General features: G+C 38.7%; 1 protein-coding gene across 5 annotated transcripts in view; it reads right to left on the bottom strand.

Moving 5' to 3' along the window:
• pcdh19 (protocadherin 19) overlaps nucleotides 1-25,071 on the bottom strand; it is a 46,277-nt gene extending 21,206 nt beyond the window's left edge. For 2 of the 5 annotated variants that reach the window (XM_041255864.1, XM_041255868.1), the window contains exons 1-2: nucleotides 21,736-25,071; nucleotides 17,266-17,614 (exon numbers count right to left, since the gene is read on the bottom strand). In XM_041255864.1, the coding sequence (XP_041111798.1) occupies nucleotides 17,266-17,614; nucleotides 21,736-23,873 (2,487 nt within the window). In that variant the 5' untranslated portion in view covers nucleotides 23,874-25,071. The remainder of the gene's footprint in view (nucleotides 1-17,265; nucleotides 17,615-21,735) is intronic. The other 3 variants (XM_041255866.1, XM_041255865.1, XM_041255867.1) reach the window with 3 other exon arrangements.
• Nucleotides 25,072-26,076: the final 1,005 nt, after the last annotated feature.

Genomic DNA, 26,076 nt, shown 5'->3' with positions numbered 1-26,076 from the left:
TGTGAGTCTGGTTGCACTGGTTATTCACTGTGTTATTTTTTTTTCCCTAGAGTGTTGTGATTTGTTCCATAGTTTTGATTCTAGTTTACTTCTTGCACAAGTAATAACCATCTCAGCATGACGAGCACAAGATTTGAGAATATACTTCAACAAGTGGTGTAAAATAAACCCATGTATATGTTTGCTTTTGCATTTCTGTATTTTTTGTTTGTTTGTTTGTTTTGCTGCTACTTGCCCCTGTATCTACATGAGATATGTAGCCTCTGGGAGTAACTATCCTGGAACTTAACTGAATAAAGAATGAAAAGAAAAAGTACAATGTTTTATACAAGTAAAGATTCAGTTTTACTTAAATGAGCAGCAATTAAGTGCTATTAACCTCACATTACCCATATTAGTATAAATTAATTTATAGGCAGGTGATTAGTATTCTTGTTTAAGGCATTGTAATAGCATGAAATTAATAGGCAATCATCAGAACACACACACACACACACACACACACACACACACACACACACACACACACATATATATATATATATATATATATATATATATATAGATATATATAGATATATATATATATAGATAGATAGATATAGATATGCCTAATTTGTTTTTCAATTAATCAGGTAGGTGTAGTTTTCCATAAGGTGTAATTACCCTGGAAACATACAGTACATTACATACAGGTGTAATTACTTTATGCAAGATACCTTGCCGTGTGGAAGTAACTAAGGCGATGAGCTAGCTTGCCTCTATACATCATACATTTCTACCATATTTCCAAAGGGAATTAAGCATCAATGGATTGTTGCTTCAAAGCAACATTGTGCAATAAGGGATTAACAGCAAACACAGAAATTGGAAACGGATGGTTTTGACATGCATTCTAACTCTTTGAGGAGTCTTTTGCTCAACAAAAAGAATGGAGGTGTAGGAGTGGAGGTGTAGGAGTAGAGGTGTATGAGTGGTGGTGTAGGAGTGGAGGTGCATGAGTGGTGGTGTAGGAGTGGGACAGTAGGAGTGGAGGTGTAGGTGTGGTGGTGTATGAGTGGGGGAGTAGGAGTGGGAGAGTAGGAGTGGAGGTGTTGAAATGGAGGTGTAGGAGTAGAGGTGTAGGAGTGGGGGAGTAGGAGTGGAGGTGTAGAAATGGAGGTGTATGAGTGGTGGTGTAGGAGTGGAGGAGTAGGAGTGGAGGTGTAGGAGTGGTGGTGTAGGAGTGGAGGAGTAGGAGTGGAGGTATAGAAATGGAGGTGTAGAAATGGAGGTGTAGGAGTAGAGGTGTAGGAGTGGGGGAGTAGGAGTGGGGGTGTAGAAATGGAGGTGTATGAGTGGTGGTGTAGGAGTGGAGGTGTATGAGTGGAAGTGTATGAGTGGTGGTGTAGGAGTAGAGGTGTACGAGCGGAGGTGAGGGAGTGGGGGAGTAGGAGTGGAGGTGTAGGAGCGGGGAGTAGGAGTGTAGGAGTGGGGGAGTAGGAGTGGTGTAGGATTTGGGAGTAGGAGTAGTGGTGTAGGAGTGAAGAATCACTGCAAAAAATAATGTCGGAAAGAATAGCAAACAATTCATTAATACTTGATTGAGCTGGTTGTTGATGAAACATGTTAAAAATAACAAAAGGACAGATGTTCAGAAAAACATATAAATAAACCAGTAAGTGCCATCAAGCTGTGTGACAGCTTTAATGTTTGTATGTTTTCGTACATAATTTGGAACAATGTGTGCCTAAAGTGGCCTTTTCCAAAAAAATAAAAAATCTAATTTAGCAGGGAGCAGCCTCGCAAAGCCAAGCACGTTATCCACTACTGCAGGGGTGTCAATCATAAGTGAGATTGTTTATACCTTGTCTCACACAGTAATTGCTATTGGGGAACCACACTGCAGATTTGCTGCAAAAAAGTTGCGGTCCCTGCATTTTATTATCTCTCTGTCTTCCTCCCTCTCTCTTTCTCTCACCGTTGTGTGAGGTTAACCCGTTCCCTGCTAGCCTGCTATGCCAACCAGAGAAGAAACACAGATCCTTGTACCACATTGTCTTTGAGCTACACAGCACTGTTCCACAACCAGGTGCACTACCTCCCATGAGGTGCATTTACTACCCCTTCAGTAATCTTATTTGTTCCCTGATTTCCTGTTTTTATTGAACTTGAAACTTGGGTGCAACTATATTGCTCTGTGAGACAAATAATGCAGCACCAGGATATTATACAGATAACAAACATATACACATGCATTGCAAACATATTGGGCGCTACAGCTTTAAATGTTCAGACTTGATCTATAATGCCCAAAAGTAAACTGGCTAATACAGTCCCTTTGTCTCTCCAATAATTCACCACAATATTGGATTTTCTTTTTCTTCCTGTAAGGTAAAGCATGATGAATAAAATGTCTTGTAAACCTTTCTATATAGCCCAGATTCAATTTATGAGTAATCAATCACTGTAGCAATAAAAGTGTAATGTCATGCCATATTCTCTGTATTATGATGCTATATCACCTGTCAATTCATACCACACTCAATGTAGACAATTGAGAATCAATCTTGTAGATACAATACAATTTAACAAAGAACAATGCCTTATGAGAGCTGCAATTCAATAAAGTAGACGTTTATTTGACATGCCAAACGTACAAATTTGTCATCAACTATTATTGCTACCCTTTTTATTGTTCTACTTAATACTGGAGCAATTAAAATACATAGATGTCCCTGTGACAAATAGAGACAGTCAAAACTCTCTTTGCATGCTCGTGGTGTTGATCTAATAACATGACATCAAATAGTTACACTTATGGGTGGTTACCTTTGAAAGACAGTCAGTAATAAAAGAGAGTTTGTCTGGCATGCTACTTCCCCATAACCAGAGCATACCTATACATGGTCATATAGATGTTCTATGTAAGCCAGCCTCCAGTAAAGATTTGATAAATTATGCATACATTAATAGAAATTGCATTAATAAGTCATCCAGTCAGTGCCTAACAGACAACCCCCATCATTTCCAGACAAAGATAAAAAATATTCTCATTTTTAATTTTTCAGTTGGGTTCATCTTTTTTTATTCTAGTGGATTCACGGTCAAAGCTTTGCAATGTTATGTAACTGTGTTTGATTAAAATGGTCACGCTAACTAACTGTGAATTTGCAATTATTTATGTGCGCCTATTAATAAATGTGCCCACTGTTTGCACTCATTAGACATTCACCCACATAGTCTGACATTGCCAGGGGAAGTGGAATGCACTTTACTTTAGCAATAGAAGTAAACAAACTAGCCTGGCATAGTCATGCTGGAAGGATGATCTATCCTGCTTCTTTAAAAGAGCCCTCAGAACCCTATCAAATCTAAATCCACTCGCATGCAATCCTGACGGACTCCAGTTTAAATCTGGTGTCAAGAGGAATATTCTCCCTCCTTCAGCCTAAATCCCAAATTTTCAGTTTCAGATTCACCTGAGAGATGTGGATTTCAATTCCCATGATGTACCTGAAATCTATCCTCCACGCAAAAATGTGGAATTTTATCTGCGTAGACAGATTGCTTTTAAAGCGGCTGATTCTCACAAAAATAAGCATGACATTCAGGTCTGTTACCTTTCAGTTTTTCCTTCCATGTGGATTAACATCAAAGTGACGCAAAAAGCTTGTGAAACTGATACAATTCTTCTCTGTGTCTGTTGGTCCGTGGAAGCAGGTGGAGCAGTTGAACTATCCCTAATGTTAGGTTAGAATCTGATGTCACAAATGGAATGAGTTTGAGAGTCTCACAGTAGCATTTTATTATGGGAATTCTAAAATCTAACTAAATGAGTTAGTAGTTTGCAAAGTAGTTTTTGTTGTCACAGACAGTAACAACTTAGTACCTGACACATACAACAAATTATTATTTGCAGAGACAAAGTACTAAAGGCTAAATCAAAGAAGTACATTTTTAGTAAATGCTTATATTCAATCTTAGGCGGAAGCAGTGATAATTTTAAAAAAGAGAATTCTGCAGGACAGCAGTTTAAATGTGTGAATCTAAGTATAGGGAAGCCAAAAGGGGACAAGCTATTGTCAAAATAAACCTTAAGTGCAAGTATCGATTCAAATCAGAAAGGTCCTGACTCTAAGCACTAATTTACTGTATGAATTCAAGCAATGGCACCAGTCCCAACTGTACATGAGCTTCTAACTATACCTCCCCAGTCATCTTGAGAACCAGGTCCTGGAACTGAAGTATTGTAAGCCTGTAGTTGGCTCTGGAAACAGTGTGAGCTTCGCAGTTCTTAAGAAAACCCATCTGCCTATCACAGCCTAATGAAATATCTTTTCAAATGATTTTACTTTAATGGAAATTTGCTACATCTTATTACAGACTCCACATGGACTGGAGACTGAATGGGGATAATCTCATTTGAAAAAGTTTTACTATCGACATTCCTTAATCTGACATTATACATAAGATGAGTCGTTGTTTTAAGACCCATTAAAGCCTCACTGGCAAACAGAGATCTACAGAAGGGATAGAGAAGGGGGAACTTCATCATTGCTTATTAATACCAGCACCCTGGTGATTTCTTCAAATAAATTATGTTTACACAGTATGCTGCTAGAAAGGGCAGACTAGCTCAGATTAAGCATGGGCCAAAATAGTCTCTAGCTGTGCTGGGATCGAGATAAGTACAGGTGTCTCAGTGCCACTCATTCAACAAATTATGATCCAAATTATTCCACCAACACCTACTGCACCAACACTCCCCAATCTGAAAACTGCCCAAGGATTAATATTCAAATGAACCCAAACCACCCTCCCACTGGCAAAAACTGCAAGACCAGGTTTAATAAGATAACCATTCTGGTGGTGCCAGGAGTCCCCTTTAGCCCTAACCCAGTAGGGGATCCTCAGAGCTGCAGAGCTACCTTCTGCTCAATGCTATGTTGCAAAGGAGAGGCAGCTTGAGCACGTAAGTGGACTGCTGGGGCCAGATGCACTGGGCTTGACCTCAAGAGTTCAGCGAGGATTCCACCAGCTCAACAGTACACACAGGGATCAGCTGCAATGTGTTCAATTAATTTAATTTGCATTAGGCTTTTTTTGCCAATTGGGTTTGAAAACAGAAAGCAGAGGTTATCCATTCAGACAAAGGCAGAAATAGGGCAAGCCTGGGCAAGACCAAGGCTGGAGCCAAGTGAAGCAGTTTGGTAAACCCAGTGAATGTTGCTTCCTGTGTTTCTTCTAAACAGGGTTTTTTCTTATTGAATCAATGTTGTTGTCACCTGGTTACATTAAAGATATAATTAATTCCCCTAGAACAAAACCCTGTCCTTCTTTAGGCAACATTGCAAACCAATAATTGTTCTACTAGCTCCCCAAACAGTTGCCTTTTAATGGCTTTGCAAAGCTACTGCAAACATGCTCTGTATTACCTTTTTGTAGTAGGACATCTGAACTGCTGTTATATTTTCCATCTCTTATGTACATAGTACATATCTTAAGGGATAACAGGTTAAAGTCACTATCATTCACCACTTTTCTGTCTGCATTTACACAAATATAAAATGCAAAAGATTATTCTGAAGCAGGCAGACAATGCAAGTCTTGAGTTCTCTCTTAGAACTAAAACACTTTCTGTTGAATTCAACATGTTATTCTTTTTCAGATAGCTTCACATCCCACAGTTTATCAAATAGTGTTTTAAGTTTTTAAGAGAAACTGCCATGATCTCTCCCAAATCCCAGAACGAAGTCTTGCACTATAGGGTCTTTACACAGGTCCCTGTCTGTTGATCTCAGATTCATCCCACACCTGTTACAGTATCAATCTTGCAATGCTTGCATGCATGTGCATAAATATCTAAACTAAACAATAACATGCTTTTATCAGTGACTAAACCCCTTTTTTTTTCCAATGTAAGTTATGACAGAGAAATAAACAGTCACATGGTTTTAACAGCCCCAGACTAAAAGACTAAATACAAGAGCCTACGTGCCTGGAAGCTACAGTGTTAACCTGCTTTTTTTCACTTCCATCAGAATGTACCATGCACACAGGAAAGTATTATTATAAGTAGATAAAAATAAACATTTTCTGAATGCTGTAATTGCCTTGTCCTGTTTCAGTTTTGTAAGGAACACCAAAGCAGTTCAAGTCCATTAAGCACACGGCAGTTTAAAGCCAGCATCAAGACATCTTCATTGAACAACAACAACAAAAAAAAGTTAAAAGCACTTTAAAAAAAAAAAAAAAGTAATTAGATTCCCCCTAAAATATAATAGTCTACTGGATTCCCTAGTAATTAATTCTAAATCCCCTGGCAAAGATAAATAAGCATGAATTTGCTACATTTCTCTTACTAGTGAAAGCATACAGGGGTTGTACAAAAAATTATAAACACCTGCCATAAGACTGTTGCACAATGAATGAATCAGTCAGTGGGAGTATAGTCTTGGACTTGACTTCCATTGTTCATCCTTGGCCTGCATGAAAATATAATTGTGGAGAAATGTTTAAGCTGAATAGTTTTAATTGCATCAGTGATTTTCTTCAACATACACTATAAATTACTAATCAGTGAAGATTCTATACCATATACTTTAAGCTATTTATACAACAGAGCTCAATACCTAATAACTGGGTGTAAGCATGCAGAATGTGAGTTTCAAGTGCCACTTCGCCCTTAATCACCCAATCAGTGCAGGAACATAGAGGGGTCAAACTGATGCCACTGTCTGAATAATGGAAGACTGACTGTCGATGTTGCAGCTGTGCTTAAAGACATTGCTTTCAGCTTTGAGGGGTTCAGACCAGCACCCCTGCACATCACTTTCCTGCAGAAAGGGGCCAGGAGAAATGCATTAATTACTCTAATTAACCTGTCCCTAAGCTGCAAATTCAGATAGCAACACTGGCGGCAGCTTTGATCAACCTGTCTGGAATAGCATAACTGTCCCTTCCAATAAATCTGAGATAATTACCAGTCTAGTTTACAGAGCTTGTGTGATGGTAATAATTAGTCCTACTGTACGAAAAGGTCACGTTAAACAATTTGGTGAGGATGCTGCCTGCATGCCGATTGATGTAGGGGGCAGGGTTGGAAGCATCAGACTTTAACAGCCATTTTTCTTGTTTTCTTTTTTTTTTTTTTTCCATTCCTTTGCACAAGGCTCCAGAACAAAGGAAAAGATCATAAATATAGAATGAGCTACAAAGTGGACCCAATTAAATTTGAATTACTGACAAGTATGTGGGAACTGAAGAGGGATTGCCAGGCTCATCAAGTAATACAATCCATATCCTGTTGCACTTTTGTTTTATGTATCTGTCTAACAGTATATAGTATGTTGATCCACCCACCTGAAGTAATTTTTTTCCCCCTGTAAAATCAGCAGTTTTTTTTCTTTTAATGTAAATGCTATGGGGAATCAGCAGTGAACCTCGTTGAACTAGTTAACAAACAGGTAGATACATAGACAGATAGATATGACTACACCCCCGTAAAAAAATGCACTGCTTTGATCCCTGCAGTGTGCAGGACTGATTATTAACAAGGATGGTGTTCATTAGCATTGTATAACATCAACATGCATCAATATACCTATGTCTGTCTACTCCCCCAGGTACTCCAGGCCAGAGATTTTACTCAACGCTTTTAATCTATTCCCACAAGAGGGACCAGCGGTTTCTCCCCTCCCTACCAATGAAACCAAACACTGTCTCCTGGTTCACACTATTTCAAACAACAAACCAAATTTAGAAATCCAGAGATAATCCCTATAGTCTCAGAACAGGCTGATAAGAAAATCAGCTCAAAAATAATGACGGAAACCAGCAAATTCCACTGCAGAAATGTAAGTTCACGAATCAGTGTCATCAAACTCCTGAACCATCGCCTCTAAAATCCTTCATACCATCTTAAAACCAAAGCTGGATTCTAAATCCAGATTCCAGTTAGCATTCATGGTTCCACAGTTTGTTGGGGGGTGGGGGGGGGGGGGGGTGGGCTGCTTTAACTCCAGGCAATAAATAAATCACTTTAGCCCTCTAACTTGATAATCAAAAAGAAATACATTTTGTTTGAAGATTTATCACATTTGATGCTCGCAACTTATCTTTCATTTTTGGAGTCACTAAAAAGTGTTGAGGGAAGGCACTGATAAGCACCCCTGATCCTTTTAAAGATGCACCCATAATCCCATAGAAGGGAAGCTGCAGCTTTAAGAGACTTAGCCAGGATTAGCCCTCCAAATTAAACCAAAAGTCAGCTTTTTGCAGTTGCTCATGCAAGCTGCACCTTGGCTGGGCTACAACCTAACCCCATCGCTGCTCAAGGGCTATAATTAGAAATCCTCTCTCTAACCCGATAACCAGGGCGCAGGTAAACGGGCAGCCAAACCCAGTTCAGCCTCATAAGCATGCCAGCTGGCCTCACCAAGCGTCAAGCCTTTTGTCCTGTTTGCCGTGCACCTGGCATGATTTCCATTCAGATTAATTCCAGACTAAATTCCCAATCACAAGCCTTGCTGTTGTATCAGCCTCCTGTGTGACTTGGCCAAATTGGAGCTTAGATTTACAAACAAACCAAAAAAAAAAAAAACTGCCCCAAAGCAATAGTTTTTTTTAAGCCACAGCTATGGCCAAATGTTTTTACCCTACAGAATGGACTAATTTTGCTTCATAAAGTCGGCCATAGCTGTAAACATCAGGTACCAGGTAAGCAATTGCATGGTGACTCAGATGACAACACAACTCCACCCGAAGGGCCAAAAGTTCTAGAGTTTTAGAAATTTTAGAATTTCAACCAGAGAAAATCTACCTGTTAACACCTCAGCATGATGTGTTTGTGTGTGGCTGTGCTAAAGTCTATTCTGCTGTGCTGAGATTAATGATCCCTCAGCACGTGATAAACAATAGCAGAGGAATAGACTCAACCATACCCCAGACTAAATTTCCCTTAAGAGACATCAAATCCCTGCACTTTCTCTGGGAAATAAGAGTGCCTATAAGAAAAATGTATGCACAGAACAGCCATACAAACACATTCTGGTGTTCTGTGAACAGCATATTGAGTGTGAGTCAAGAACTGGATAAAATGACAAATCTGTTTTAATCTTCTACTGTATTTGTTGGTGAAATATTTTTACCAAAGACATAAAATCATGTTTCCAAAAAGCTCCCTACATCTTGGATAAACACAATATGCAAAAATACATTAATGGCTCAGGAAATCACACATTTCAGATTTTGTTCCTTGTCACTTTCTTTGGCTCTTCTCACACTTTTTTTGTATATTAATCTCCAAGAACTTGTTTATACTCTGCATATGGGTTGAATGAGCAAAGTTTCTCTGTACTTTCCATGAGACGGGTGAAATTCTTAACAACAGTTCAGGTCTGGATTAGTCAGTCTGACACTGAGGGAAGTGGTGCTGCGAGGTCTGTACCCAATCATAGCCCATTAAATACGACATGTGAGGATGCTACAGCTCATTACAAGCTCTGCCTCCTGTTATCAAGTTGAACGCTGCATAATTACTGTGTCCTGCTGTTTCATAGGAACCGTGCCACTGCCTGGATCCTCTGTACTGCCTCACTTACATGGTAAAACTACCCCAAACATAGCCAAGTTGACACTTGGCCAAAAAGTGAATTTTCAAGTACAGCATTAAAAAAGACAATTTGTTGAAAAGTCTGTCTACTTTGAGTGCAGCTACTTTGAGTGCAGTTACAGCTATAAATAGGCATTCTCTTTTGGAAATTTGCATATTTCAGACTGCCGAGATTTACATCATTCCACATTGCTAGACACGCCAATGTTGCCCTGTTTGGATGGCTGTATATTGTAAACTGCATTTATAAAGAAATAATTCGGCACTGGTAAAGCTTGCAATTGTTGTTTTGCAGAGTTTTGGGTTAAAAGTATTATTTTTGTTGTTTATTTTAATTTTTACGAGCCAAATCTCAGTCACACACCTGCAAGTCTCGCTCCTGTTCCTACACAAAACCTCAAACAACTGCTGTAATGACTGGAGCTGTTTGACATTTAATTAGATACAATAACTATTACTTTTGTGCTTGCAGTTTACTGGTGTGCATGGGTTAACTCTATTGTGATGCCATAGGTACCATCGTGTTATCATTCTACCAATAGTTATAACATTGCAGCTACCCTTACATAACCATTACCACTGTAGTTCCACTACTTTGCCATTGAATCATTCTATAACATCTTCGCCCATACCAATCTTTTTATTTTATTTTTTTTCGAAGCCCATTATCGCTCATTATCCAAATCAGAGCTACACAGGCAGGACTCAGCGTGAAACTTTATAATAGGTCAGTGTCGATTAAAAAGCAACAGACTGTTCCATTTACGGGGGGGGGGGGGGGGGGGGGGGGGGTTGCATTTCTTTCACAGCTGCTGTTTATAAAGATTATAACAAACAGTTTACTAACAAGGTATACAATCACAAATAACCCATAGGCCTATCAGTCAACTTTTAATCTCTGTGCGAACTCCTATATCACACCCCAATTTTCCATAATAGAACCTGCCTGGTTAAAAAAAAAACAACAACAACAAAAAAAGCTCTCGGTGGAAGTAAGCTAACTTTTCCACAGTTGTGGTAATACGCCATCAAAACACAAGTCGGGTTGTTCAAACGCGAAAATGCAGAAATGTCCCAAAAAGAAGCAGGAAATAGTCCAAATGCTAAAAATAAATAAATAAATAAATAAATGTACAGTAAGTGGTTTAAAAGTGGTCCGACAACAGCAGATGGAAGTATAGTACGGCAGAGTTACTGCCAACCTCCTCCTCGCACGAAAAATAAACATTAGTTGAGGCAGAGGAAAGACATGAATCAGAGACATTGGATTTTTGAAATGTAAAACAGCAAATACACGTACTGAATCAATGTATTGTAAATCAGGTACCCAGTCAGGCACCTTTATATGATTTTTTATGAGCTAAGAGTTGAAACCATTAAAACATGAACCTGTGCACATAAAGAAATTGATGTTGATTTTTTTTTTTTTTTTTTTTTTTTTTTTTTTGGGGGGGGGGGGGGGGGGGGGGGGGGATTACACACTCTTGCACAAGGGCCCCGTAAATCCTAGCACCAGCCCTGCCAGAAACAAATCAAGGACTCAGCCCATTTGTGATCTCTTAGTATCTTTGATTTTAATTAATATCTTTTTCCACTCTTGCATTTGTGCAAAATTAAATTAAATTGGTGCTGCACAAAACCTTAAAGTATTTTGCTATATTTACACCGGTCATTCATTTTTAGTACCATTATGCTACACTAAAATGTCACAGGCAGTTCTTGTTACTAAACTTTCTTTTTTGTTTGTATTGGCACAAGCCCTAGAATTTCTTAAATATGTATGAAGGGAACGGTTTTACGCAACAGTGGGCCAAAAGTGTGCCAAAGAACCTTGTTACTCCGAGACAACTGCTCTAACTTGGGTCAAAGAATCCAGGCTGACATTTCACTTCCTGTTAATTTAACTGCAGGCGATTTGAAAGCTGGAACTGAAATGTGTACTAATGAGAGATGGGAACAACAAAAAAGAGAGATTTTAATGTTACACGTTATTTGCTCTCCTGCAGTCCACATTATCCGCGATTTCTCGAGACCAACACAATTGCAAAAATACTGCTCTATTTAACCAGAAAGGTCAATGTTGTTTGTTTTCTTGTGTTTGAAGAATGCATGATGTAAGTTGCACTGCAATGTTTCCACCTTTGCTTTGTGATGTATTTATCTCAAGGGAAGAACACTAGATTGACAAAGAGTGGAGTGATCTGTTTAATCCAACCAAGCAGATAAGGCACCAGCAGCCGAAGTATGATATCCCTGACTTTGCCCTCACAATGTAAACCAACCAAACCACAGAACATGAACTTTTAGCCAAAGGGTGAACAAGAAAGTAGTTCAGTCACTTTGTATTTCCTATTTCATTCTTGGAACACTTTGCTACCCCTATTGCTCGTGTATACCCATAATTTGAATACACTTCTATTTTGATGAAGATTTTATTTATTTATTTTTTTAATCATTCTTAATAACACATCGGAACAAAAAAAAAAAAGAATTAAAAAAAAGAAGCAGTTATGAAAGTTTGCTATATTATATGTAATTATGTGAGTTCTGCTGATTGCAGTGGCTTCATAAGTAAAGTATGTTTTATGAAATAATATTCATGACAATCATATTTACTATTCTACAGATCCTTTAAAAGTACAATATAAACCAATGCATATGCATGTGAAGTCTCTCCTCATAGTCTTGGACTACATTAATGTATGGGATAAAACAGCTTATCAGATAACACCAGCATGTAATCTGAAAGGAATGTAGGAGGCTAGGAATATAAATGCTTAAAAAAAAAATCAGAAAATAGACGAATGAAAGGACACATTTTAAATGAGGACTCTCAGGGACCTGGATCTGAACTCATAATCTGCTTTAGGCTGGAGACCAGGATGCCTTGCCCTGTCTCTGTTCTTCTTGTCATTATTCTTAACCCTGTTCCACATGAAGTTGTTCTGACCCAGCGCACAAAGTAAGCTAACATCACATCTTGTTACAGGCAGGAAGTACTGACATGCTTATGTCATCCTGTGTTTTTGACACTTTTGCTTCAGAATGCATGCATTGATCCAGGCTAAGGTTGGGAGCCTGCGGGATGCAACGTTTCAATGTTGGCTTTGAAAACTTCTTTATGCTTCCCATTAGAAAAAAAAAAAAGAAAACGAAGAAAAAAAACTTGCATTTTTGCAAACTTGCATAGACTGTGATATTTCTGCAACATAAATTTAAATTTCAAGGACATTTCTGGAGTGCTTCTCAAAGGTAAAAGAAAAAATCTTTTCTTTGCACAGCTGCCCAATTCTACCCATTTATTTCTTAGTCAGATTGAAAAAGAGTGCTAATACCTGCCTGCTAGGACCTAGGATCAGACCTAATAATGTGTTGCTAATGCACTAGAATGCATTCAAGCAATTCACTAATTTCAAAGCACTACAGTTACAGGTGGGTTGAGATTCATCACCAACAAGAACATGAAGATACACAACTCAAACAAAGTTGTTATCTATCAGGAAAACATTTCATCCCCAACCCTGAGGATGAGTGAGATACTTTATTGAAACTGTTCAAATCTGTTCATCTAATCAATCCGTCTGAATTCAATAAAGTCTTTGCATAAAGCCTCTCAAAGCAGACACTGTACTGTGACCTTTATTTTATCTTGTATGGGATTTAGGCAGATTAATTGAATTAGTTTGATGAAATTTAGGCAAGTGCAAAATCCTTCATGGTTAATTAATGAAAATAGCTTCGTAAACAACAAATAAAACACAGATGATATTCCACACCACAGTGCCCACATAATTATAGTCTGTAGCAAACGTCTGAACGCAGAGCTTAAAACTGTTTATTAGAACTGCTGTAAGACACAACTGTAAGAAAAGAAAGCTCAGATCCTAATCGCATTCAGAAAGGCTACATCAAACTTATTGCTTAGAAATTCAAGACTTCTAAAAAATGTTTTAAGTGGTGAGGTCAAGAAAAACGATCTGGCAAACTACAGAAGAGTATAATTAGGCCTTGAATAAGGGAAAGTGCACGTTTGATTAGCCGATTTACCAAGCTTGTATCTGAGACAAACACATTACACAGGAGAGACACCTGCAACAGGCTCAGCCAATCCCAAACTGCACAACTGAACAGCACACTCACCAATCAAGGGTGACACACATGTGAAGGTAAGGCTTCTAAAGGTATTTTATATTTTAGGATAGGTCTAGTTAAATAAATAAATAAATAAATAAAAAAAAAAGTACTATTTTATTTTTGTAAATGGGCAAAAGGATATATAATATATATATATATATATATATATATATATATATTATATATATATATATATATATGTGTGTGTGTGTGTGTGTGTGTGTGTGTGTGTGTGTGTGTGTGTGTGTGTGTGTGATTTTCTCTGATATCCCAAAATTATGCAATAATAACAGCTAGTATTGGTTAGTAAAATATGCAGTAAGATATACAGTGCTACTGCAACAAGGTGAGGTAAGCAGGTAATTGTGCCAACATATTGGCAACAGACAATTTTTTATCTGGCAATTCAAGCAAGGTGCATTTAAGTTATTAAATGCCTGTTCTATCCTAATAGTAGAGATGTGTTTATTGTACTGCACCACAGAGCCAGGTTTCAAACAAACCCTGTGGCTTGCACCTCATACAGTAAATCAAACTGAATCCACCACAACTGAGTCCTCAAAACCTCAGAACAAGTGTTGTAATTTGGAATCTCTACAGTTACATTTGACTCCTGTGCGCTCACGTTCCAATTATCTCTTGTTAAGTGGTTCAAACTAAACCAAACAAAACAAACACAGTAAAGAAAATATACAGTAATTCAATAATGTCCTTAAATTGATGCTAATATCCCCATTAACACGCAACAAAACATTTCAACCATGAATAGTTATAACAATGGCTAGTGCTTTTCCTTCCAAATGAATCTGCATTCCAACTCCTTGGATATTTATTTGTGGTTGAAAGCAAATAACTAAGTCTGTTCATTTCCTGTTTGAGGAGCGATTTGATCCAAATATATGATGCTGCCTGTTAAAAAGTGCCAGGTTTTCTCTCACAGTAACTCTTAAAAAACAAAAATCCGAAAACCTGTACTTCATTCTCAAAATCCTTAGCCTGAATAGTTTAGATGTGATTGTGAAAGGCCATTTAAATATATTATGCAAATGGTTTTGTTTTCAAACGATTCTACACAAAGCAGTTTCCCCACCATGTGCCTTCATGTTTGTAAAACAGCAGCTAACTAGCCCTGCAGATAGACTGTGTGGCTGGTGCAAAAGAGCCAAGGGTAGTTTCTTAAACTAATGGAATTCTACATACCTGACGCAGAAGCTGTCAGCACAGTCAGTCAGTATTGGAATGTTAAAAAGCTGCCCCTCGACATATACCTGTCACTGCCAAATGAATGGTGTAATTCAAAAAGCTTCAGACTCCCCGCGAAAATAATTTAGGATTTTAGTTCCTAATCTCTAGTGGCCAATATGGGAGAATTAGACAACAGGGCTGGGAGCCCCCAAAAATTAACTGTGGTGACATTTTGCTCGCACGCACCAGCACAAAGTCTCTATGAGCTCCACTGGGCTTAATACAGCGTTAAATCCCCTGACTATTTTTTCTTTATGCTTATCCCTTAATATTTAAATGAGTTTGTTTTAATTTTAAAAAAGGAGGGGAGGCCAGTATATAGGTTTAACGGAGGGGGGGTTATCTGAGACACATGGGGGAACAGTACCCCAGAACATATCACAAGGTGGGGCTTCCACAGTAAGGGTGCCAATTTCCATTAAAAGTAGACATTGCATTTTCAACTCTCCCAACAGGCCATGTCAATTGGGTTTGCTTGAAGGATTGTTTGAGTGATTGAGTGTTTAAAAAAAAAAAGAATACACCAGCAAAGGGGGAAATACATTTTCACGAAAACTACTGCCTTAAACATACAGCAACTGCCATAGAAAAGCCAACATTTTATAAGAACATTATTCTGTAGAATGACTATATGATTTATACAACTTGTAGGTTACCAGTTACCATATAGTCAAGCCTAAATAGCTTCTGGCAGAGTAAATCATGTATTATTATTATTATTATTATTATTATTATTATTAGTAGTAGTAGTAGTAGTAGTAGTAGTAGTGTAGTAGTAGTATAACAAATTGTTAGATAATGTAAAATATGTAAAATATTGTTAAAGAGATTCATGTGGAGAACAGAAGGGTCACATCAGTGATCAGAAATGAGAAAATATGATGGTTCCAGCCACCTGGTATCATGGCATACTCTGGTGGTATCTGGTGGTATCAAACATATCTGGTGGACTTTGCATAAGATCAGTCTGCAGCTCTTTTTAGTTTCATTTGCAGCTCAGACACCACACATCTAGATATATATGTTTTTTTTCCTTACTACTGGGTTTTCTAGCCTCCAAAGGGAGCTACCAACCTTGCAGAGGTCTTTTTATTGACAAAAAAAGCTTCCATTGGCAATCCTCTACACACACACATACTGTCACACTTTCTTCTGCAAGCCGAGGACATGTGCTAAATCACACGGAAAATCTCCTCTATTCTATTGATCCTTATTGACCGACAGACCATGTTGTTTATGCCTGCAGGAGGCTGGCTGTGGGTGGTGCAATGTGCCGATAATGACAGCGATAGTTTTTTTTTTTTTTATTTCACTCGGAGGGTCTCCCTTTAATGCACAACAGTGAGCCTGGAGGCCAGGGCCGATTGATTTGACTCGCCCTGCTTCAAGCACAGCAATCCATAAGCTAAGGATCAGCTGGCCTGCATACAGGCAACATCAGCATAGCGAGACTCGGCATTAACGCCTTTGGCTCGAGGACAGTCTGATGCTGCAAAGCACAAGTTTGCTCTTAATAAACACTTGGGGGGGGGGGGGGTTGGTTCTCCAAACTGCAAATTCAGAAAGATGGAAGGGGTAAGCACCCATGAATGTATACAATATATTTTTTTTTACACTAACATTGTGCAGTATGTAGTACATTTTGAATTTGTATTTGTATTGTATCTGGATTGCACGGTTTACAAACTCTTTTAAACTAAAGTGACCACTGTCTGATTTGGATAAGCAGTGAAAAGTTGTATTTTCTGAAAATGAAACATCCAATAGCACTGTTTCAAAGTCAAACAAAATAATCAGGCTTGCTTAAATTCCACCCTGCCCAGTCAAACTGAACTCAGTGAAGAGTGACTTACTTACCATGGTTCAGAAAATGTTAACTTGGCATCCATGAAAACCAAATGTCAATAATAACTAATGAGGGAGGTCATGTTAAATTGGAGTTTCTTGTTTTTGTTTTCTTTTTTTATGATGATTTCCTTTTTTTTAACTTATTTATATTGTAAATACAAAAATCATAACATTATTATTATTATTATTATTACTTGTAAATAATAAGTTGCATTAACAATAAAATAACATTACATCTGATCCCAACCCCCAAGGGGTTAATTTGCTCTAATAATTGTTTTCTGCTCTTACTTTGCTCCATTCTAGCAGGACCCTTTCAAATAAAACCTGTTGGGTGTTTGGATCACGGTAAGCCACCAGAGTGTGCAAACGCAAAGGAGAGGCCTGAAGGGGCCTTCCTCCCCAGGCAATAGTAGCACAGCTTACGATTTAATGCGGCTCACCTCTGGCAGTGGCATGCCGTTGATGATGAGGTCAGGCTGCTGCTGTGGGCCCTGGCCGGTGAAGGTTTGATGATAGCCGTGGTTGGGGGCAGCGTTGCGAGAATTCTGGTTCTCCACGTTGAGGAAGGTGCTTTCCGTGCGCCGGCACCCCAGCGGCAGGGTCTGCTGGTGGTAGTCGAAGTAGTTGAGCGAGGAGGTCAGCGAGGAGCAACTCACCACGTTCATCTTGTCCGTCTCCTCCACGTCGCGCGGGACCAGCCGGATGTCGTTCTTGCTGATCTTCTTCTTCTTGTTGGATTTCTTCTGGCTGCCGTACGAGTACTCCGCCACCCTGCGCAGAAAGACACAACTAAGTGGAATCAATGCACGTGCAAGCTCCACCCTTCATACTTGAAATAATACAAGGCTGAGGTAAAACTGTTAGTATGTAAAGTAGACAATACGTTAAAAAAAAGACATTTCCTTATCTAAAGAAGTGCTTTCAACCATAACTGTAAAATACTCAATATTGATCATTTAGAAATGCCAACAGAACCTCAACGACAAATGTAACAACTAAAATTATTTCTCAATGTCTTCAATGTTCCCACATAAGAGCTTGTATATTTAGGGTTTGTTTATGTATATGTGCATGTAGTACTGGTAATGTCAACAGGCTTTTAATGGCTGCTAATAATCTGTTTATTTTTATTTACATAAAAAATATGTGTGTTACACACACACACACATAAACATGCAAATGTCAAATATATTAAGCCGTGGTAGAAGCAATTTTACATGTATATAATTTGCATTTAACCTTCTACAGTATCTTTGCAAATTTGTAACATGTCACCAGAGCTTGATTACATAAGGGAGACTATAAATAGTCCCATATATGCATGCACCGTGTTTTAGCAAGTTTTTTTTTTATTTTTTAAAACAACATTCAAATAGACCCTAGCACCATTTTACCATTTTTAACAGAAAATGCACGTACCACACATGCAGCTAAAAAAAAATAAAGAAAACACCCCTAACCCCTGGAGGTACAATTCTCTGTTCGTTTCTGCTGTTCAGTAATATGCAGTCTGCAGCAGGCTTTTCCCCATGTTTCTTATGTAAAAACAACAATAAAACAGAGAAGAACAGACTTAGGAGATGTCTCAGTCAAACCTACAGTTCTGGCATGTGTCTGGTTTTAAAACCCCATTACACATACTCTAGTCTGTTCTGTTGTTTCAGCTGGCTTGCTCAGGTGTTAAGAGATCTGTCCTGCTGCACAACCTTGGTGAGTATAAGAGGTTTGAGTAGCTCACATAAAAAGGATGTGGATGAAAGGAATGCAAATGGTTAGATTGTTTAACTACACAACCTGAATAATTGGAACACTAACCATGAAAGGTACTGTCCCATTCTTAACTGTTACTCTAGGCTGACCAAGCTGACTCCCTGATAAGAAAGGAAAGACATCTAAACAGATAGGGGCGTTCTCCCCAAAACAGCCAGCCTAAATATACCTCTCCACCACAAGCCTCAGGTTTACAAACTGGCAGCTATGAGAATAATAGTATATTTGCAGTATCTTGGAATGCCCCAAGGCAGCTCACAGCAAAGAAGCACTGGAATAAGTAAACCTACAGCACACAGTCGATTACACAGGTGATTAGAAATCGTATTGCACCGCATTAGTAAGGCTTGGCAGGCTCATGCAAGTGCACCCATGCATGTATTGCATACTTCATTGTACACTGGGTTATATTGAAATGCATTTCTTCATAACAATCTTAATTAAAGGGCATGTTCATAAGCACCCTATTACTGAGCTTGCAGTTTATAAATTACATATACAATGAATGGGTGACTGACAACTAATTCACTGGTGTGGGGGCTTGTTCTATCAACATTTTTAGGGGGGAGGGTTTCGGGGCGGTCAAGGAAGTGAAATGAAAATTCAATACTGTATTAAAGTATGGCTGCAAACCAAAGCAATCCTTTAAAAAAACTGAAAAGCTAATTGTGGAAATTACAAAAGCCATATGCTGCTACATTCATTGATATACCATGTTTTGCCATCTAATTGGCTTTTTGAAATTAAAATTAAAATAATCCACTAATATAAATCCTAATCATAAATAAATCAATCAATAAAAAGATAACAAAGATGGGTAAAATCTGGATAATCCTGGATGATCAATGAAAATAAAGCAGATGAGGTTGTTACTATAAATAGCATTGGGCTCTGCAACTACTGTACAAAGCTCAATTTAAAGCAGCCTGTATATTGATGCATTCAGGGACTTCCTCTCTCGCAGACCATATAGATTTTTTTATAAGGGAGAGGGGCATCCAGGCCTATAGAAGATGAGAGTGTAACTGTTTTGTTTGCTTTTGAATGTTTGAGTTAGCTTGGGAAACGTCCAATTATAAAGCTGCAACATTTGTTTAGTTGTCTATTGTTATTGGCTTGCTATTTAATGAATTCACAGATCTTTTACTGGTAAACACTTAAGAGGATCAACAATCATCCTTGCTTCTACCTACAGTAGTAGCTGCAGTCGACTCGTTTGGCTTGCTGTATGGTGGTATCCCATGCTCTAAGCTGTAAAGGGGCTGCAGGAAAGCTGTGCGCTGAAGCTACATTGTAAACTGTTTCACAACACAGAAAATATATTCATTACGGTCAGCCGCTAAGCAAGGAGGTACCAATATCAATTTCTGCTGCATTTATTTCACTGGCTGGCTCACGGTCTTTTGAGAGTAGGTCATGCTGGTGCGGATAACACATGCTGCCTCGCTCGCTCTCTCTTTAGTTTGATTTGAACACCAGGACCTCTCTTGAAAGAGTATTCTAACCTGGCGTTGATGTTTTGTTGTGCATGGGTGTGCGCCAACGCAAACATTTCATTTCATTACAATGAAACTGCAGCTGCATTTAACCGTTCTTCACCCAGTGAAATTCATCAACAAGCCCCGTTATAATTTTATGATTAAAGTGGCTATCGTATGGTTATCGTTGATTTAATTCCCTTGATAAACTAACGACTGCGCTTAATTGCACTTTCCGATCGTCTGATCAAGCTAGCGCTTCAGGGAATTAAAAAAAAAAACACTTTTTGTTGAATAATATCCTGTACGCCTCTTCCATTTCAACTAACTTCGAATTTATAATATTATGCCTTTGTTTCAGAATGTCTGTCATGAATTTATTCAGGTTTAAACCATATTTTCAACATACACCCTCACCGCCGGTAAATGGGCGTTCACTTTTGTAATATTTAAGAGGGCCAACAGTTTTGCATAGCCCTATAGAATAAACCAATGTTGCTTCATAAACTCGAATGAAACTTGGTGAACAATGTCACGTTAACATATTTTATTACATACAAAAATTGACATTTCGAAAATGAAATACCTAGGTCTCCGGTCGACTTGTGCGATATAATTGTTTATTTTCTTTTGGCATAGCTGCTGCATGAGAAATTACAGGGGGATACAGCAATTGAATACATTAAATGCAATCCTGTGGCAAGTTTGTTTTAAATATATCTCACAATATTGAATATTAATATATGCCTCGCACATATGAATAAAGTATTGCGGATACATATGCATTTCAATAATTGTAGCCTATATTAGCCATCATTTCGAATACACTGCTTACATTTTGTATTGCAAATGGAGTGTTTTAATTGTTCACAGTTTTTACATTAACATTATTAGTGTCTCAGGTTAATGAACTCCACGTCCCAACAGTTAATTGCGGTCCAAATTACGTTTCGAATCGTCAAAATGACACAGGAAAACAAAAAAGTGAAAAGTGAAAAATACAGCTCGCAGCCCAGAACGTCTTGTGTTGGTAAAGCACATTCCTTAGAAAACCGCAAGACTATTAAATATCTCATTTCTTTTGTCAGTATGATTGATTTGATGCACATCACATTGTTGCGTGCTTACAAGCTCAAAACCAGATGTATGTCACAGTAAACATAATGCACCCAATGAAAATTCTTAAAAGCTTTGCATCTGAATCTGCAGCCTATGCGCGTAGCTGTATCAATCTGAAGCGAGTCAGACAGCAGCTGAAGGACTACAGCAATCAGACAGAACGATGGAATGCTGTGTGATCAACCGATAAAAATTTTAAAAATAAATAAATAAATAAACGTATTCCCATGTTTAATTAAAATCTGATAAATTGCTGAGGAAAAGATGCCTTAATTATTCTTTGTATTATGTGTTTAACTGTACCACTAGCTGCATTGTAATAAGGGTTACAGATAATTTCAATACATGGGGAGATTTCCACACACACGCACACACAGGCACGAACAGCTTTAAACTCACACAATTATCAATTATTATATGATGAAAATCAACTAACGTGTAGCTGTAAACGATTATATAAAATAATCATAGATTACAATAAATATACAATGTAAATACAGGAAACGTGTCTGTTTTGACAAACAACGAAAAGTGCTTATTCACCTGCAGTTGTAAGTCCTGATTTCCTTGTTGTCCCTTTTGCACTTGACTGCCACAAAAATCATAGTGACAAATAGAATAGCAGCAATGGATCCCAGTGCAATGATGAAGATCAGGGACAGGTTTACTGATCCTATAGACTCCTGTGCATCCAGCGCCGGTGAGAGATAGATCAGGATCAAGGCTGAGGCACTCAGAGACGTCTTGCCGTGGTCGTGGGCAACCACAATCAACTCATAGGCAGTCTTCGCGTTCTCTCCAAAGGTCCTAGTAGTCCGGACCTCTCCGTTGACCTGGTCGATCTCAAAGAAACTCCTGTCACCTTCGGAAATAGAATATGATAGTCTTCCATTTTCGCCCTCGTCATAGTCATCGGCTTTTACTACGGTCACCAGGTAGCCCACACCTGCATTTCTCGGGATATACACCTCAGCAGTTCCATTTATCAAAGGTGGCGCGGTTATGACTGGTGTATTATCATTTACATCTAATACTATAACGCGTACAGTGGCGTTGCTGGTGAGGGAAGGGTTACCCCCATCTTTGGCCAAAACCTTGAATTCAAAGGACCGAGTCTGTTCATGGTTGAAAGATCTCAGAGCATAGATGTCACCCGTTGGGTTTATAGACACATAGGTAAAAACTGCCATGTCTCTGACTTGAGATTGCAGGATCTGATAAGAAACACTGCCGTTTGATCCCAGGTCTGGGTCCCTGGCTGAAACCGACAACAGGTAAGCGCCTGGCGTGTTGTTTTCTTGCACAATCACTTGGTAATATGGCTTGGAAAAGTGGGGGTGGTTATCGTTCTCGTCCGTGACTTTCACGATAAATGATTTAGTGTTTTGTAGAGAAGGGATGCCATTGTCTTTGGCTAAGATGGTCAAGTTGTAAGTATCCTTCTGCTCTCTGTCTAGCCTCCCGTCAACTAAAATAGTGGAAAAACTCTCATATTCCTGCAGCCTGAAAGGAACGTTTCCCAGCAGCCTGCATTGCACTCGTCCATTGGACCCCGAGTCTCTATCAGAGACCCTAACCAAGGCTATAACATACCCCAGAGGAGCATTCTCACTTACTTCCACCATTTCACTGTTCACAGACAGTAAATTAATTACTGGAACATTATCGTTTGCATCCTGAACCTTGACAGTCACTTTGCAATGCGCAGGGATGGAGTTTGGACCCAGATCTTTGGCTTGAACATCAATCTCATAAACTTGCGTGTCTTCAAAGTCCAACATCCCACTGACCGTGATCACTCCACTTCTGGGGTCAATCTTGAAAACGTCCCTAGTTTTCTCAGACACATAACTGTTAAATGAGTACACCACCTCCCCATTTGTTCCTTCGTCTGGATCTGTTGCATTCAAGTCGATCACTATAGTGTTAATGGGAGAGTTTTCCAACACGTCTACAGTGAAGACAGGCTCGTCGAAAACGGGGTTATTGTCATTAGAGTCTATAACTTTGATATTCAGCTCAACTGTGCCAAAATTAGGGGGGTCACCCCCGTCCAATGCGGTGATCATGTAGCTGTAATGGGACTGCATTTCTCTGTCTAAGCTTTTCTCTACAACTAGCTCTGCAAACCTGGACCCGTCTCCTCTGGTCTTGATCTCCAGTCCAAACAGATCATTCGGGGTGATTTCATATGTCTGCACCCCAAAGCTCCCGGAATCGGGATCGTTAGCGCCTTCTAGAGGGATCCTAGTGCCCGGGGTTGCCGTTTCTGAAATCTCAAGGTCTATGTGGTCGGTGGGGAAGCTGGGTGCATTGTCATTTAGGTCCTTTATCTCAACTTTAATCACACATATTTCCATAGAGTTAGACATCACTTCCAATGAGACCACGCATTTGGGGGCCTGTCTGCAAAATATATCCCGGTCAATTTTTTGCTTGGTGACCAGCAGACCTGCGGGATTGATGTCCAACAAATGCGGTGCGGAATTAGAGATGACCCGAAAGGCAGGCTGCCTGAGATCGACCACAAATCCAGCATCTTTAGCATCCTTTGCAATATTAGCAATCACAGTGCCGGCTCTTTGCTCCTCGTCCACAGAATATTTTAGATTGATCACAGCTCCTGCTTGGGTCCAGCACAGTAGAAAAATCGGTAGAATGTGTAGTAAATCCATCTCCATAGACTATACTTGTTGATTGTGATCTTGCTGTTATCACTATTGTAATAAATAATAATTTAAATTAATCATTTCTGATAATCTGAGCGCCCTTATCAAAGGGCATAATATTCAAAATGCACTTAGTTTAAAAGTTATTATTAATAAAGGCAGTGAATGCCAACATGACAATTGTAGGCAACAAAAACAAATTCACGGTGATACGGATTTCAATAACACGCTTCTTAATCTGATTTACTGTAAAACAGATCTTCATTTCATCGACTTCATTGTACTGTCAGTTGGGTAATGTTATTCAGTCTGATATACTCAAAAAATATACATTAAGAACAAGAAGATTAATTTACTCACATATGGTGTATTTTCTAATAACTGCAAAACAAAAACAATAAGCTTTATCATTACAAATGCCGTTTCGTTATTTAGTAATTTTAAAAAAAAAAAAAAGCCTTAATTAAAAACAAAATAGATACTTCCACACTGAAAAATCCATTAAAAAGATATGTTACTGTGTAATATGTTGCATTATTCTGTCTGCAAATACAATGGCATCCAGATGTATTTCTAGCAAGAAATCAGGCGTTCATGTTCATTTTTAACCAGTTAAACAAAAAATAGGAAAAGGTTCAGTTTTTTTTTTTTTTTTTTAATCTTTTCTTTTCAGAGTAAAATGATTTGCAGTTGTGCAGCTGTTCGGGTACAAAACGAAGAGCTTTCTGACTGAAATCTTTGTTAAAATCCACGTTTAAATAATGCTGTATCCAGTCGTGCAATTACAACATGAGATCCGGCAGAACAAGTAAGATACTGCTGTTGAAGGCGTACTTCCAGTCCAGTCCAGTCCAGAATTATCCAATTTTCCTTAAGACAGAAGGTTGCTTCCCAGAGCTAAGACTTGCAGTTTTAGTCCCCTCTACACGAGTAACACCAGAGAATCTTATTTCATGTGCATTTCAATACACTTTATAGAAAATCCAGTATTAGTTAATAATAATAATAATAATAATAATAATAATAATATAATAATAATAATAATAATAATAAGTAAATCAAATCAGGATGCTGGGGAACGATGACAAGAGGCAGAGGTCGAGCTCAGATTTACTGTGAAAATGGGTTCATAAAATTCCAGCCTGTGGATGGGATGCAAAAGCGACTCAGTACAGCCGACCCTCGTCTGCTCTCAGCTTGCCTCTCTAGTGCAAACTGCTGGCTGCACAGCCCAGCGCCTGTCGCTGAGTCTTAGGACCCGCACCACGCTCAGCCAATCAGAGGCGACACTCGAGGGATCGATTGGCTAGTAGGGAGGAGCCAAGTGCAGCTGCGGCTGAAAGTCGGCAAACTTCCCTGCATTTAGTTTTCACAGCACTGAGAAAGGCATGTATTGTAGTGGCCATTCTAGCTGAATTCAGCGCCAGTCTGGTCTGTTCCACAGCTACCCAGTGACTCTATGTATGTAACTCGGTTTCCAATGTAAACATCCACATTCCGTCTGTGTTAATGAACATTCTTTGAAGCTAGTATATTTAATATAATTTGACTTGCAGTCTTTAAGAAACAGGAGCGATGTCCTTCATTAAGTTTTCTTCTGTGGTAAAGAATGGAGGAAGTGTTTATCAAGACTGTCATCCTTTTTTTTTTTTCTTTCGTTACTCTACAAATTTTCCATGTGCTCAATCATAGCACTGCTTACGCCACACATCTTCGTTCTTTTCAAAGATGACGGCATAGAACAAGTATTCGAAAAGTACAGAAACGCCATTCTTTTAAATAATTTTATTTTTATTTATTTTTGTAAACACTAGCAGATCTGATACATATTATTGCTGCTAATCTAAATTGGAGCTAGAGAGATTTTGCAATTCCTGAAACTTGCACTGGAACACGGCAGGACCACGGGATAGCTGCAGCGGCGCTTTACTTGTGTCATTTGAATGCTCATGTAAGATGCATATCAGGGTAAAACGAGTGGCCTTTTTAAGTTCTTGTTTTGCAGGACTTCCAAACTTTCTACACCCACCTTTCTTTTAACAGTGTGTTGTTAATGTTATGTCCTTTTCCCCTTAACCATAAAATTGCTATGATCTCTGTAGCCCCTTATTGAACGTCATTCCTTAGCCATGCCTCTGCACAGGCAGTGGTTTATATTATTTATTATCAGTATCAGTTACTAGAGAAATAGTCCTTCAAGGTGTACATGTTACAT

The sequence above is a fragment of the Polyodon spathula genome, chromosome 7, assembly GCF_017654505.1.
Source record: "Polyodon spathula isolate WHYD16114869_AA chromosome 7, ASM1765450v1, whole genome shotgun sequence".
Taxonomy (NCBI): Eukaryota; Metazoa; Chordata; class Actinopteri; order Acipenseriformes; family Polyodontidae; genus Polyodon; species Polyodon spathula.
Note: the sequence above shows the minus strand (reverse complement) of the source record. Positions and strands in the feature narration are given on the sequence as shown.